The following is a 17,113-nucleotide window of genomic DNA, read 5'->3' on the forward strand; positions in this document are numbered from 1 at the left end:
TCTACCTGTCACTACACTAATTGGGGGGGGGCTCAAATCTCCCCACTTGACTCCGAGTCCTCTCTCCCAGGCACATAACTGAAGACCCAGAAAAAGGCAGACAAAGCAGGAGCCACCTCAGCCAGCCGGCTTATGTATCCCCTCCAGAGAAGGGACAGGTGGAAAAAATCAGCCACAGCTGGCTGAGTACCTGGGGCCTGGTCCTGCAAGGTGTGGTCCACGCAGAGCAGAAGTCCAACCAGGAAAGGGTGGTGGTGGTGGTGGTAGCCAAGCAGCAGCAGCAGCAAGCAGGCAGGCAGGCAGGCAGGCAGGCAGGCAGGCAGGCAGCAGCAGCAAACAGTTGCCAGAGCAAAGAGATTCCACCTCTTCCTTGGCTCTTCAGCAGATAACATCAGTGGTTGTGCTCGGAAAAAAGAGCCTGGAGTTGTGTTACCCTGCACCCCCACACACACTCCCCCACTACCACTGTTTGTCCACAGAGAGAAGCGCATGCTGCAATGTGCTATTTTTTGACACTAAAGCACTGTGACACCTTTGGAACAAGGGACAGGCAGAACAAGGCTACAACCAGTTGCACTTTCAGAATGAGCTTCAGTTACCAGCCTTTCAAGTGAAACTTGAACCTGCTCCCTGGTGGTTCATATAGTAATAGACGGCTGGCAATAGCATGAAAGGATGGATGTGTTTCTGAAAGGGAACTATGATCACAGCAGGCTCCACTTGGCTAACACGCAGAAAAAGTAAATGCACCATCTGTGTCATGCTAAATAATGTGCCCGCACATCAACAATTAACAATATTTTGCCATATTTAGATTTGACAAATGTCAGTAATAAGCCCACTTCCCTCCCACCTCGCCACCAATGTTTCCAAAACTGCTAAGTATATTGCTGAGGGCGGCAAACAAAACACTAAAAGTACTTTAAAACATCTTAAATACAAATGCCTTTAAAACGTATGAAAACAAAACATCTTTAAAAAACAATTTTAAAAACAACTTAAAAAGCAATTCCAGCACAGATGCAGAATGGGACAAAGTCTCTACTTGAAAGGCTTGTTGAAAGACAAAAGGTCTTCAGTATGCACCAAAAAGATAACAGATGGCACCTGTCTAATATTTAAGGGAAGGGAAGTCCAAAGTGTCAGTGCCACAACACTAAAGCTCTGCTTCTTATGTTGACCTCCTGATAAGATGATATCTGCAGGAGGCCCTCACCTACAGAGCGCAGCGATCAACTGGGTATATAAGGGATAAGACGATCTTTTAGATATCCTGGTCCCAAGCTGTGTAGGGCTTTGTATACCAAAACTAGAACCTTGAACTTGGTCCAGCAGCTAATGGGCAACCAGTGCAATTCTTTCAGCAGTAGGGTAACATGTTGGTGAGCAGTGAGCAATCACGCTGCTGCATTTTGCACCAGCTGCACCTTCCGGACCAACAAGGGCAGCCCCACACAGACCACATTACAATAATCCAGCCTGGAGATTGCCAGTGCATGGACAACAGCTATCCCAGTCAAGAAATAGCTCTCTTTATCAGCCAAAGCTGGTAAAAGACACTCCTAGCTTAGGCCTCTAGTGACGCAGGTGGATCCAGGAGCACCCCCAGACTACGGACCTGCTCTTTCAGAGGGAGTACAACCCCATCCAAAGCAGGTAATTGAACAATTATCTGAACTTGGGGACCACCAGCCCACAGCACTTCTATCTTGCTAGGATTGAAAGTCAGTTTATTGGTCCTCATGCAGCCCACCAGAGAGCCCAGGCACCAGTCCAGGGCTTGCACAGTCTCTCCCAATTCAGATGTTACAGAGAAATAGAGCTGGATATCATCAGTGTACTGCTGACACCTCACCCCATATCTCTTGATGACCTTTCCCAGGGGCTTCATATAGATGTTAAACAGCATTGGGGACAAGATGGTACCCTGCGGCACCCCACAGCACAACTGCCAGCCAGTCACCCAATGCTATTCTCTGAAAACAATCTTGGAGATAGGATCAGAACCACTGTAAAACAGTGCCTCCGATACCCATCTCACCAATATGGCCCAGAAGGATACCATAGTCAATGGCATCAAAAGCTGCTGAGAGATCAAGTATGAATAACAGGGTCACACTTCCCCTGTCCTTCGCCCAATAAAGGTCATCCATCAGGACAACCAAGGCCAATTCAGTCCTATAACCAAGCCAGATTAGAATGGGTCAAGATAATCTGTTTCATCCAAGAGTGCTTGCAATTGCTGTGCCACAACAATCTAGATCACCTTCCCTAAAAAGGGAGTGTATGTGACCGGGTGGTAGTTGCCACAAACCAATGGTTCCAGAAGCGGTCAGATCATTGCCTCTTTCAGGGTGGCTGGGACCACTCCCTCTCACAAAGACACGTTGACCACACCTTGGATCTACTCGGTCATATTGTCCCTGAAATGCATCAGTAGGATTGGTTTAGTGTTTGTTTGTTTTAGTGTACCTATAATTTTTCAGTATGTGCACAAAATATTTGCAAAGCATATTTTAGAAATGTACAAGCATTTTTTTTTAAAAAAAAGAGATTACCACCACGACTAAATAAGCAACATGTATTTTATAGTGCAATCCCATACATATTTACTCAGAAGTAAGTCCCAGTGAGTTCTGATGAGGTTACTCCCATGTACAGGATTGCAGCCTTAATTATTTTTATCACTGTCATATAAATGACTAGTGCTAACCAAACATGAAAAAAGAGCATCCCAGTTGACTCGGTATGCCAGTTTTATCTGCGCAGTTCCTAGAAATTAAGTTACTGTATTCTGGCACAGTACATGCTGAACTCATGTCAACATGTTTACCTAATGTATTGGGTATCATGTCTGATGTTTGCTCTATTTATAGCAGCCTTAGGATTTTTTAAATGTTGCTGAAGTAGAAGTCACAGACTGAGTCTTCACATTTAAAACCAAAATCCTTGTAGATGGGTGGGTGGGGTGTTAAAATCACAATCAGCATTTATTTCTCTAAAGCAACTTTGGACAGTTCTTACCAATTCTGAAAGATGCTAAAGTGCCCTGTAAAAGAACACCCAAGTTTCAGTATGTTATACCAGCCTAATCTTTTAGGGATCAGACCCAATAAATACATTTTAAGGCTCCTTCCTAAGGATGTTTATTCATTAGTCACTGAGACTAAATTACAAAGAACAGAATCTAATAGTAGGTGCATTAGATGCAAAGGTCCCATTCCCATGGTACATTTTTGTCATATCACCACTTTTAAAAAATCTTTACCCTTTAATAAGACAGACAACATTAATTGTCCATAAAGTACATCACACCTTTTTTTTTAAAGGCTGTTTAAATTCTCTCTGCCAATCATATACTTTCTCCTATTTCAAGCAATGGCACATTTGTCAAAGTTTTGCTAACTTCTTCTTCAGGTATAGCATAGTTTATGGAAGGTCCCCAAGCAGATATTGTGCTTGAAAGAGAAGATTAATGTCATCTACATGTCTCAGTCATCACAATGAAAAGTCCCAGGCTATGGTCAGAAGGTACATGAAACCACCACCTTGCTGAAGTTAAGCCGGTCTGGGTCTGGTCAGTGCCTGGATGGGAAACATGTATGTATACTGCCCTGGGTTCTATGATGAAAGAAAAGAGAATATAAATGTTATATATATATATTCATTTGGGTTTTTTGTAAGATGGAGGCAAAGGTTTGTCTTCTTGGGGTTTCCAATATTCCAGACACCAATACACCCTAGGATATTTTCATCTATGGAGTCATCACCCTTTTACTAGCAGTTTCCAAGGAAATAAGCAAGAAAGCATTGCAGTCTAAATCAGAGCTGGCAAGTTCAAATGGCTTATGGGGCCAAACTTCCCATCAAGTATATATCCAGGGGTGTAGTGACTTGGGGGGGGGAATGAGGGCATTGCCCAGCCAAATGATAATTCTACCCTCCCCCAAATGAAATTTTCCTTCAGTTCCCAAATGTCTACCATTGCAGTAACTTAAAACTTCAGTCGAGCTTTTATAAATACAGTTTAGGCATCCAAAGAGAGGGGCAGGGAAAAGTTACCAAGGGAATGCAAAAAAAGAAAATATAAGAGTTAAAGGTGTGAATGAAGTGAACACAAATCTTGATGGAAGGGGGAGGGAGTTGGCAAACCTAGTGGTTTTCAATTGGAGGCAGGAAAGCAGGAAGGGCAGTATTGTTATGCAATACAGAGCATCTCCCCCTCCCCTGTAGTGCTCAGCCAGCCTCTGTAGGTGGTGGGTGTTATTAGTGCACCTGGTGGGTATGTCTAGACTTTTGGGTCTAGCCTAGTCCAGGGCAGGACCTAAGAAGAAGCAGAGAGGTGAGTGAGCTGGCTCTCCAAGGCCCAGGAAGCCTAATGTTTTTGTGATTTTACTGTTTACAATTTTATTATGTACATGTTTGATTTTATTTTTGTAAGCTGCCCTGAGTGCCCTATTATAGGGTAGAAGGGTGGGATAGAAATGTTTTAAATAAATAAAATAAAATAATGTGACCGTACTAACTTAGCCTAGGCAATGGGGAGCTGGAACACTGTCTGGGGGGCATTTCTTCATAGAATAGTAGAGTTGGAAGGGGCCTATAAGGCCATCAAGTCCAACCCCCTGCTCAACGCAGGAATCCAAATCAAAAGCATTCCCGACAGATGGCTGTCCAGCTGCCTACTGAATGCCTCCAGTGTCAGAGAGCCCACTACCACTCGAGGTAATTGGTTGTATGGCTCTAACAGTTAGGAAGTTTTTCCTGACGTCCAGTTGAAATCTGGCTTCCTGCAACTTGAGCCTATTATTCCGTGTCCTGCACTCTGGGATGATTGAGAAGAGATCCCGGCCCTTCTCTGTGTGACAACCTTTCATGTACTTGAAGAGTGCTATCATATCTCCCCTCAGTCTTCTCTTCTCCAGGCTAAACATGCCCAGTTCTTTCAGTCTCTCCTCATAGGGCTTGGTTCCAGTTTGTCTGCATCCTTCTTGAAGTGCGGAGACCAGAACTGGACGCAGTATTCAAGATGAGGCCTAACCAGTGCTGAATAGAGGGGAACTAATACTTCACGCGATTTGGAAACTATACTTCTGTTAATGCAGCCTAATATAGCATTTGCCTTTTTTGCAGCCACATCACACTGTTGACTCATATTCAGCTTGTGATCCTTAGTTTGTTTTAAAAAGTTGAAAAATAGTAATGCACCTTACTTAACTTTTCTAATGCAAAATTACTTACTACCAAAACAGGGTGTGTGAGATTTGCTGGTAGACCCATCAGAAGGAGTGTTAGCTGGCTGGCCCAGGGCCTTTCTGTAGAACAGAGATTGTGTGCTGGTACAGTTGATTCTAGCACCTGTAGTTTAGGGAGATGTATAGTTCCTGTGTGACATGCTGTCAGGCATTGCCTTATGAAAAGTGAAGTTCACAGCTATTAATTTAATTTTTAAAGTGAAACTTCTCTTAATTGCTTTCCTGGCAGGGCAAAGAGACCAGGGTAGTTAGTTCCAGGAAGCAGCTGCCTCAGGAGAACTGAACTGGCCGTTCACAAGCTTACTAAAACATTGTACCTGTACAAATAAGCCTTTCCACACATGCACACTGTGTATGCTTAAGGATTCACCTTTGGTGCATCTACAGCTGTATGTAAAAATTCATTCTCAACTTTGACACATGTGTTGACACCATACAGGTGTTCAGTTGTTCATCAACGAAAAACAAACTTCATAGAATCAGAATAGTAGAGTTGAAAGGGGCCTATAAGGCCATTGAGTCAAACCCCGTGCTAAATGCAGGAATGCAATCAAAGCATACCTGACAGCTGCCTCTTGAAGGCCTCCAGTGTTGAGAGCTGCCTCTTGAAGGCCTCCAGTGTTGAGAGCCCACCACCTCCCTAAGTAATTGGTTCCATTGGTTCCATTGTTGTATTTATTTTATTTATTTATTTTAAAATATTTCTAGCCCGCTCTATTCTAACCAGAAACTCAGAGCGGCGGACAGCAGCAATAGAATAAAAACTATACAATACACCCAATACATACAATCAACAAGTTAAAAAACATACAAAAAATTTATGCTACTATCGTAATTTGTTAAAATTCCTATTCTGCGTTTAGTTTAAACGCCGTCTGGAAAAGGAGTGTCTTAACCTGGCGGCGGAATGCCAAAAGCGAAGGGGCCAACCGTACCTCTATTGGTAAAGCATTCCAGAGTCTGGGAGCGATGACAGAGAACGCCCTATCTCTAGTTCTTGATAAATGAGCTTGTGAGGCTGACGGAATCACAAGAAGCATATCCTCAGAGGACCTCAATGCACGGGAGGGTTCATAACAAGACAACCGGTCGGACAAATAGGCAGGGCCCAAGCCGTGTAGGGCTTTAAAGGTTAACACCAGCACTTTGAATTGAGTCCGGAAACACAGCGGCAGCCAGTGGAGTTGCTGTAACAGGGGGGTAGTATGTGCTCGAAGGCCGGCCCCGGTCAGCATTCTCACTGCTGCTCGTTGAACCAGTTTAAGTTTCCGAACTGTCTTCAATGGCAGCCCCACGTAGAGTGTGTTGCAGTAATCAAGCCGAGATGTAACTAGGGCATGCGTTACCCTCATCAGATCGGACGTCTCTAGAAACGGGCGCAGTTGGCGAACCAGTCTTAGCTGGGCAAAAGCGCTCCTGGACACTGCAGAGACCTGGGCTTCCAGATTCAAGGCCGAGTCCAGAAGCACCCCCAAACTGCGAACCTGCATCTTTAGGGGGAGTGTAACCCCGTCCAATACAGGTAGATTCCCTATTTCCAGATTTGTCCCACGACTGACGTAGAGCATTTCTGTCTTGTCTGGATTTAATTTCAACTTGTTCTCCTTCATCCAATCCATCACTGCGGACAGGCACTGGTTCAAGGGTTGGACGGCTTCCTTGGCATCAGGAGGAAAGGAGAAATAAAGCTTGGTGTCATCTGCATATTGATGGTATTGAACTCCAAACCTCCGGATGACCTCACCCAGCGGCTTCATATAGATATTGAATAACAAAGGAGAAAGGACAGAGCCCTGTGGCACCCCACAAGTCAGGGGCCAAGGGGCTGAGCAAGAGTCTCCAGATATTACCTTCTGGGTCCGACCCTCCAGGAAAGAGTGGAGCCAACACAAGACAGTGCCCCCTAGCCCCATCCTGGTTAGGCGGTCCAGGAGGATACTATGGTCGATAGTATCGAAGGCCGCTGAGAGATCTAGAAGAATTAACAGGGACACACTCCCCCTGTCTAGTTCCCTACGAAGGTCATCCACCAAGGCGACCAAGGCCGTCTCAGTCCCATGGCCAGGCCTGAAACCAGATTGGAGTGGGTCGAGATAATCTGTTTCCACTAGGAAATGTTGCAATTGGATGGTCACCACCTGCTCTATTATTTTACTAAGAAAAGGTAGGTTGGAAACAGGTCGATAATTACTCAAACACAGTGAGTCTAGGGAGGGTTTTTTTAGTAATGGTCGTACAAGTGCCTCCTTTAAGCAACTTGGAAGAGAGCCTTGGTGGAGGGAGGCATTAACCACCCCACATACCCATGTGGTCAGTCCTCCTCTAGCTTGTTTCAAGATCAAGGAGGGACAAGGGTCAAGTGGACAGGTGGTAGGCCTCATTCCTCCAAGAAGCTTATCTATATCTCCAGGTTGAACAAGTTGAAAAGAATCCATCTTAATAGGACAGACAGAGGCTGGAGGTACATCCTTAGGGACTACATCAATATTAGCGTCCAAGTCGGAACGGATCTGATCGACTTTATTCGCAAACTAAGTAGCAAATTCCTGACAACGAGTTGAAGAGAGATCTTCTGTAATTTCAGAATGATCACAATTAAGCAGGCCTTTGACTACTCGGAAAAGTTCTGCTGGCTGATTGACGGCTGAAGAAATAGAAGCCGTAAAAAAAGCCTTTTGCGCAGTTCGTCTTGTGGCTGAGTAAATACTTGAAAATATTTTAACCAGGAGTCGGTCAGATTCGCTGCGAGTTTTCCGCCAACGTCGCTCTAGACCCCTATGAGTGCGTTTCATCACCAACAGATCATTAGAAAACCATGGGACTGATTTTATCCTAGCACGTGTACGGGGACGCTCAGGAGCTATTGTGTCTATAGCCCTGGTCATTGAACTATTCCAAAGAGTGACCAGAGCTTCGACAGAATCGTTTACTTGAAGGACAGGAAATTCCCCAAGAGCTGTCAGAAATCCACCCGGATCCATTAATCTCTTAGGGCGGACCATCCTAATAGGCCCCTTCTCCAAGCGGGGGGTATGAGTCGCAGTTAGCCGAAAATTGATTAGGTAATGGTCCGTCCATGACAGGGGAGTTATGGAAAGATCCGTCACTCCTGGATCATCTGTGTGACAACCTTTCATGTACTTGAAGAGTGCTATCATATCTCCCCTCATCCTCCCATCCCGCGTAAAAAACAAGGTCGAGGGTATGACCTGCTCTATGGGTGGGGCCAGATATTAATTGAGATAGCCCCATAGTTGTCAAAGCAGCCATGAAATCATGGCCATCAAATCCAACCCCCTGCTCAACGCAGGAATCCAAATCAAAAGCATTCCCGACAGATGGCTGTCCAGCTGCCTACTGAATGCCTCCAGTGTCAGAGAGCCCACTACCTCTCTAGGTAATTGGTCGTATGGCTCTAACAGTTAGGAAGTTTTTCCTGACGTCCAGTCGAAATCTGGCTTCCTGCAACTTGAGCCTATTATTCTGTGTCCTGCACCCTGGGATGATTGAGAAGAGATCCCGGCCCTTCTCTGTTTACTGTGAATTGTTTGCAAGGCACTTTGAGGGTAAGGATGCTCACCTCTGTAGCAATCTTGATGCTCCATCCACATCTATTGTAGTCCCCAGTGAGGTGTCCAGTGCAACGTCTGCTGCAGCTTCAGTTGATGTAGCCTGATGACTTGGTGCTTGCAACAATACGGCCAGCAACATGTCCTCTCGACCCTTGCCCTTCTTGGCTTATTAAAGCTTGCCGAGGGAGGTTGACGCAGTGGCTCCAAGGTGTGGTGAACGCATCATTGTGGGAGGGAGTGGTTCCAGCTGCTCTGAAAGAGGCGGTGATTCAACCGCTCCTGAAAAAGCCCACCCTGGACCCATTGGTCTGCGACAACTAGTGCCGGGTGGCAAATACCCCCTTCCTAGGGAAGGTGACTGAGAGGGTTGTGGTGCAGCAATTGCAAGTACTCTTGGATGAACCAGATTATCTTGACCCATTCCAGTCTAGGTTCAGGCCTGGTTGTAAGACTGAATCGGCCTTGGTCACCCTGATGGATGACCTTATCAGAAGAAGGACAGGGGGAATGTGACTCTGTTATTCTTACTTGATCTCTCAGCGGCTTTTGATACCATTGACCATGATATCTTTCTGGCCAACTTGGTGAGATGGGTATTGGAGGCACTGTTTTACAGTGGTTCTGATACTATCTCCAGGGTCGTTATCAGATAATAGCATTGGGTGATTGTATTTTGGCCACCTTACAGTTGTGCTGTGGGGTGCCACAGGGTACCATCTTGTCCCCCATGCTGCTTCTATATGAAGCCCTTGGGAGCGGTCATCAGAAGATTTGGTTGAGGTGTCAGAAATCCGGAGTCTGGGGGTGCTTCTGCATCCATCTTTGTCACTAAAGGCCCAGGTGACCTCCGTGACTAGGAGTGCCTCTCACCAGCTTCAGATGGTAAGATAGCTGCGGATAGCCTGACCACTTTTGTCCATGCACTGGTAACAGGTAGGATTACTAGAATGCGCTCTATGTGGGGCTACCTTTGAGGTTGGTATAGAAGCTGCAGTTGGTGCAAAATGCCACAGTGAGACTGCTCACCGGAGCAGGTTATCACCAACATGTCACTCTGCTACTGAAAGAATTTCACTGGTTACCTATTAGCTACCGGGCTAAGTTCAAGGTTCTAGTTTTGGTGGTGCACAACACAGGAAGCAGACTGTTAGTGTAGTGGCACCTACCATTTGGAATTCCCTCCCCTTAAATATTAGACAGGCACCATGTCTGTTATCTTTTCAGTGCCTATTAAAGACCTTCCTCCTCCAACAAGCCTTTTATGTAGAGACCTTATCCCAGTCTGCATCTGTGTTGGAACTGCTTTTTAATACATTTTTAAACCTTTTTTTAAATGTTTTTAAAGCTTGTGTAAAAATGTTTTGTTTTAATATGCTTTTAATGGTTGTTGTGTTTTAATATATTTTAAAGTCTGTTTTTATAATGTTTTAAAGTGTTTTTAGTACTTTTGTTTGACGCCCTGGGCTCCTACAGGGAGAAAGGGATTTATTTATCAAATAAATAAACAGTCTGCGTCTGTCTTAGAATTGCTTTTAATATGTTTTCTTTAATAATATGTTTCTAATCCTTTTTTAAAAAAATGTTTTTAAAGCTTTTTAAAAAATGTTTTCAACATTGTTTTGTTTTAATGTATTTTAAGTTTTTTTATGATGTTCTAAAGTGTTTTTAGCGTTTCTGTTTGTCGCCCTGGGCTCCTGCTGGGAGGAAGGGTGGGATATAAATCAAATAATAAAATAAATAAATAAATAAGCAATAAATAAATTTGATTTGCTTTTTTGTAAACGGCACAAATCATAGTTACTAATTAAAATGCATAAACTGGGCTTTATTTTTGTCATTACCTAAGAAAACTCCCCCAGAAACCTCTTTTGTAGTGACCAATGCCCCAACCCTTCTGCCCCACCCCAATTTATGTCTGTGCCCACCCAATGAAAATTGTCTCACTACACTCCTGTATATGTCCAAGGGCTACAATCATCATTTTGCACCCAGCTCCTCTGCATTGGTTCTCATGGAGAAAGGGGCTTGGCCATATGACTAGTGCTGAACAATGCACCACTTTTCCCCGCCTTGCTTACCAAAATCTCTTCACCAGAGCAACTGCCAGCCCTTCTCACCTGAGCCCCTAACAGCAGCTCACAAGTCCTCTTCAACAAAGCCTCCTTCTCACATGCCACTGCTGGACCTCCAAAACCCTCTGACATGCCATAATTGTAGAGGCCACTACCACTTTCAACTGGCTGCAGCTAGCGATGGCACACTTTCTATACATACTTTGCAATTTGCATGGTCCCAGACTGTGGTCTGAAGGCACATGAGACCACTACCTTGCTGAAGTTAAGCAGGTGTGGTGGGCCTGTCAGTGCCTGGATGGGAGATCAACTGGGAACCACATGTATGCCTCCTTGGGTTTCTATGATGAAAGGAAGGGAGGGGATAAAGGTAAGATTAATAAATAATATGCAATTTAAATGAAATGGGAGCATAGGAAACTGCCTTATACTGTGTCAGACCACTGGGTCCACCTAGCTCACCTAACCCTCTTTACACTGACCGGCTGTGGCTCTCCAGGGTTTCAGACAGGAGACATACCCAGGCTACTTGAAACTGCCAGGGATTGAAACTGCATGGAAGGCAGATGTTTTACAACTGAGTTACAGCTCTGCCCCCGGGGGTTGAGGTGTAGTAAGCAGTGGTGTAGTGGGGATACAAGGGAGTGCAGCTCTGATACTTTTTTCAGAGCAGCAGCAATGATGTCACCTGTTGAAGGGCCTGGGTAACTGACAGAGCCTCCTTGCTCTAGCAAGTAAATGAGTTGATAATAGGGCTTTAACGGTTTTTTTGTGACCGATTAGCTGAGAGGAAATCAGAGAATGAGGAAAATAATCAAGCAAAAGTTCTTTGCTTTTCTTTGATAGGTTTCCTCTTTCACACAAGCTATTTAAACAGTAACAGTTCTTTCCATGATTGTTTACATTCCTAATTAAAAGCTAAAGGTTGCATTTCAGCTGAGTTGTTGGTCTTTCGTTAAAGCTGAATGTGTTTTACCATTTGAACTCATGCAGGCTGAAGTAAGTACCACTGAGTTCAATGGGGCATATTCCCAGGTAGCTATGCACACAATCCTATTCAACTATGCATAAGATTACTTAACAAATTGGATATTATGCTGTGCACTGCTATGCTCTCTGTGTGCACACGCATATGTGTATTAATGGATCATCATTGCTGCTATTGGAGCTGTCGTGGTAAGCACTCACTTCAAAATTAACAACTCCACCACTGGTAGAAAGTGCCATTGGCAGGTCAGCCCCTTTGTCTTGCTAAGGGCACCATTTCCTAGCCCTGAAGATGCTTCGCTAATTTGTGTAGAATGTGGCAAGTGTACTGAGAACTGCACTGGGGATCCCAAGGAGCCTGATAAGTTCCCAGGCCTTACATCTGACAGCTCTGATCTAAATATTTACATGCAGTTAACATATCTCCGGGTTAATGAGCAATAGCAACATTAAAATAATGTGTGTTAGAGACAGGTTTGACAATCAAGATGGGGGGGATATGAAATAATTAAATGACTGGACCAAACGTCTCTCTTTTCATATAAACCGCCCAAACAATTGCCTAAGGAAGTCAATGGCTGGCAGCTCTTCACAACCACATGACAAGGCATCTCAGCCAGAAGAAACATCCTAGATGGAAACCAAAGAAGGAAAACAGACTGGGGAGTAAAACAAAGGAACATCAAAAACAATACTGAATCTTCTATTGTGACTGAAAGACTGACATTATTTATACAGTCATTTTTTTCCAGGGCACAGGGGAATACAAATACCTTGCAAAGCTTAGGAAACGGCAGGCCAGGAATGCTTATTTGCTTATACCTCATTCCAAAGTTTAGCTGCAAGCTGCATTCAGTTCAGTGGGGCTTACACCCATGTAAGAGTGCATAAGGTTGCACTTTTACATCTCAGTCCTATGCATGCTTTCTTGGTTGTTATTAGGAGTACTGTGTTTAACAAGAAAAAATAAATCCAAGGTTCTTGAATGCCCCCTTCACAAACGGAACACATGCCACATGAACTGTGTTAGGACAACTTAAGTGGCTCAATTCAGATGTCATGTCCCAATCCCAGTTTGGATTCTCCCTCACACATGGATTCCCTCCTCCACTTTCCTGATTTCATAACTATAGTTGTTATGGTATCTTAATTGGGAAAACAGTGGTTTTCACTAACCAAGAATAAACCATAACTGGAAATGATGGTTTGAAGGAGGTTTGCAAAGCATAGTTTGGAAACAATCTTGGTTAGCCTTTTTCAGTTTCCCATTTTAAATTCCACAGCAAACTATGGTTGTGCAAACTGGGAAAAGGAAGGAGGAATCCCTATGTAAGAGGGGATGAGCAACTGCTTGAGCCTGTGGAACGTTCCCAATCAGATATTATGAAGTCTGTATTGAGTATTTGTATTGTTTCTTCCAGTGGAGATGCAATATAAATAAAGTACTTGTATCTGTAAATAGAGCTTTTGTGGTTTTCCTAGTCTGATCTTTGCATATGTATAGATTTTCTCCCTCTAGCAGTCAAATTTTGGACACTTTCACATATCCCATATTAATTCTGATACCTATATTATAGAAGTCATTTTTTAAAAGGTTAAATCAGAATCACAGCTGGCAAAAAGGCGATTATTATTGATTCTTCAAGAATCAAAACATTCAGGGAATAAGGAATAGAGTAATGATTGACAGAGCAACTTCTAATTTAAAAAATTCTAAGTAAGATTGTAGCATTTAATCACAACATAAGGTCTGCAATATAAAAATGTACTAATTATATAGATTTTCCAATAGTATTTAACTAATGAAACAATGACCAATTTGTCCTGAAAACATAAGAACAACCCTACTGAATCAGACCAAAGGCTTATCTAAAGAGTGGACAACCAGATGCCTATGGAAAGCCTACAACCAGGACATCGCAGTAGCCCTCTCCTGCTGCTATTCCCCAAAGACTGGCATCCAGAAATACGCTGCCTCTGATCCTGGAGGCAGTTCACAGCCATCATGTTTAGATAGCCCCATACAATTTGGGAATAGGATACCCAAAATATAATCTCACCCCTTAGCTCACTGGGTGACCTTGGGCTCTGCCTCTCAGCCTCAGAGGAAGGCAATGGTAAAACACCTCTGAATACCGCTTAGGGTCGCCATAAGTTGGAATTGACTTGAAGGCAGTCCATTTCCATGTTTTTATACACACCCAACAGATCACTGCGCTCTGCAGAAGATGACCTCCCTCTCATCAGGAGGTCTATTCCATATTATATAGGAATTAGGCATTTATCGTGGTGGCATCTACCCTTTGCAATTCCCTCCCATTACATATTGGACAGTTGCCATCTCTTGTCCTTTCAGCAACTATTGAAGACCTTCCTTTTCTATCAAGCCTTTTAAGTGGAGATTTTTATTCTAGTCTGTATTTGCATTGGATATAAACTGCTTTTATATAAGTTTTACTGATTTTTGTTTTGCTTTGTTAAATCATTTCAGGATGTTTTATGGAAAGGGATTCATAAATTAGAGGGGAGGGAGAGGGCCTTCTCAATGGTGGCCCCCAAATTATGGAATTATCTCTCTGACAAGGTGCATCTGGAGCCAACACTGTTATCTTTTCGGCACCAGGTCAACTTTCCTCTTCTCCCAGGCATTTTAACATGTGTTTTTAAATTGCTTCTTAAAAATGTGTTTTTAAATTTGTATATTTGTTTTTAATGTTTTTAATTGTTGTAAACCGCCCAGAGAGCTTCGGCTATGGACTGGTATACAAATGCAATAAATAAATTAATAAATAGATTAGATTAGATTAGATTAATGAATAACATTGGCTCCATCAATCTGCCCAATTCCCATTTAAAAACCTATAAACTGGTGGACGTCACCACACCTTGTGGAAGCAAATTCCACAGTTGAGCTAGGTACTGTGTGAATAAGTACTTCCTCTTGTCTGTTCTGAATCTTCCACTTTAAGCTTAATTTCAATCTATGCAAAAAAACTGAGGCCTTGCATGGACTGAATGTGTTTGTGTGTGTGGTAAACAGCTACCATTAACAAGAACAGGTAGTTTGCCCACAACAAGCTCCAAGGATTTTCTCACCCAGCAGTGGTGCTAGTACCCACTGGGACTGGTAGGCAAAAGGCAGGGAGGCCAATAGTAGGTGGAGCCACAGCCAGGCAAACCCAACTAATTCTAGTTTTGTCCCCATCTGTCTTCCTGCTAAGTTCTGCAACAGCAATGCTGAAACTAAGGAGGGGGAAACTGACAGATAATGCTGCCCATCTGGGTTGGTTGTAAGTGAGAAGGCAGATTGGTGGAGATTGGCTGAGGGCATACTGACTTGGTGGGGTAGTGTCCCATTTGCTCTAATGGACCAACTTCCACTGTCACCCACCTATTGCTTTCCAGTGTAAACTAGGGATGGAATCCTCTTCTTTTTTAATGTTTCATTTTTAAGTGTGGCCCTCTGAGGGTCGTTAATGATCTGATTCCTTTTTCCTCCAATAGCTGGTAAGACAGCTGCAGTCGTTTCTGGACTGGGATAGCCTGACCACTGTTGTCCATGTACTGGTAACCTCCAGGCTGGATTACTGTAATCCGCTCTATGGGGGGCTGCCTTTGAGGTTGGTCCGGAAGCTGCAGCTGGTGCAAAATGCGGAGTTGAGATTGATCACTGGGGCAGGGTATCACCAACATGTCACCTCACTGCTGAAAGAATTGCACTGGCTGCCCATTTGCTACTGGGCCAAGTTCAAGGTTCTAGTTTTGGTGTACAAAGCCCTATACAGCTTGGTACCAGGATACCTGAAAGACCATCTTATCCCTTATATACCCAGTCGATCACTGTGCTCTGCAGATGAAGGTCTCCTGCAGATACCATCTTATCAGGAGGTCCGTTCTGCACAACATAGGAAACAGACCTTTAGTGTGGCAGCACCTACTCTGTGGAATTCCCTCCCCTTAAATATTAGACAGGTGCCATCTCTGTTATCTTTTTGGCACCTATTGAAGACTTTCTTCTTTCAACAAGCCTTTTAAGTTGAGACCTAACCCAGTCTGCATCTGTGTTGAAATTGCTTGTTAATACGTTCTTAAACTTTCTTTTTAAAAATGTTTTTAATCATAGAAGATGTTTTGATAGCTTTGTTAAAGTAATATTTTTGAAGATGTTTTGTTTTAATGTGTTTTAAAGTTTGTTTTTATGATGTTTTAATGTTTTTAGTGCTTTTGTTTGCCGCCCTGGGCTCCTGCTGGGAGGAGGGGCGGGATATAAATCAAATAATGATAATAATAATCTCTTCATTTTTCAGATCTCCTCCGATATATTTATATATATTGCTTTGCAGAGAATTGTCAATATTATAAGAGCTATTTATTCACTAGCCTCCATTGGTATCAATCTTTATTCTGAACTCTGTAACGATTGCCTGTTTATAATTCCTTTTCAGGCGCACTGCAGAGCAGACAGATTAAGGCAGATAATCGTCAGGATATTCCCCCCTGCTGCTTACAATCAATACATCATTTCACCCTGCTGCTTTCTGTCTGTCAGTTACAATCAACACTTCACTGACATCAGGGAAAGGGAATACACATTTGAAGAGCTCACATAGAAAGTAGATGGATAAAAGTATCACTCACACTATCGATGATTTCAAAGCGAGTTTTAAAAAAAGAATTGGGAAAAAAGAATGAATCACAACCCAGGTGCAGAGTTGCTACTTCAAAATTCCCTCCACAAAGATAGAGATAGAGAAATTCGCTCTGTTCCCTCCCTGTTGGTTTTCCGGAGACTTCTGTAAACGATCTTGTTCCAGAGGGCCTTTGGGAGGGACTGAAGGTAGAGCCTGACACTGATTTTATATCTTCTACATTAAATTTTATCTTTGTAGTCCCTTTAGTACCAATCCCTATATATGTATGTGTGTGTGTGTGTGTGTATGTGTGTATATATATATATATATATATAGTATTTTATGTATTTTAATTTATTTTAATGTTTTTGTGATTTTACTGCTTACAATTTTATTATGTATATGTCTGATTTTATTTTTGTAAGCCACCCTGAGTGCCCTATTATAGGGTAGAAGGGCAGGATAGAAATATTTTAAATAAATAAATAAATATCAGCAATAACAATTAATTCAATGGCAAATCTGATTATTGCAGAAACAGAGCCCATCACTAGCGTAAACCTATACATGTCTACTTGGAAGAAAGACCCATTGGA

The 17,113-nt window shown here is 43.1% G+C and overlaps 1 protein-coding gene across 18 annotated transcripts in view; it reads right to left on the reverse strand.

The window, feature by feature from the left end:
• PDE4D (phosphodiesterase 4D) overlaps positions 1 to 17,113 on the reverse strand; it is a 1,048,840-nt gene that overhangs the window by 251,511 nt on the left and 780,216 nt on the right. The window contains exon 1 of one of the 18 annotated variants that reach the window (XM_061618536.1): positions 364 to 429. The exons of the other annotated variants lie outside the window; for them this stretch is intronic. Within the exon in view, the coding sequence (XP_061474520.1) occupies positions 364 to 392 (29 nt within the window). The 5' untranslated portion in view covers positions 393 to 429. Of the gene's footprint in view, positions 1 to 363; positions 430 to 17,113 lie in introns of those variants that run through there. 18 annotated transcript variants of the gene reach the window in all.

This window comes from Rhineura floridana, chromosome 1 (assembly GCF_030035675.1).
Source record: "Rhineura floridana isolate rRhiFlo1 chromosome 1, rRhiFlo1.hap2, whole genome shotgun sequence".
NCBI lineage: Eukaryota > Metazoa > Chordata > Lepidosauria > Squamata > Rhineuridae > Rhineura > Rhineura floridana.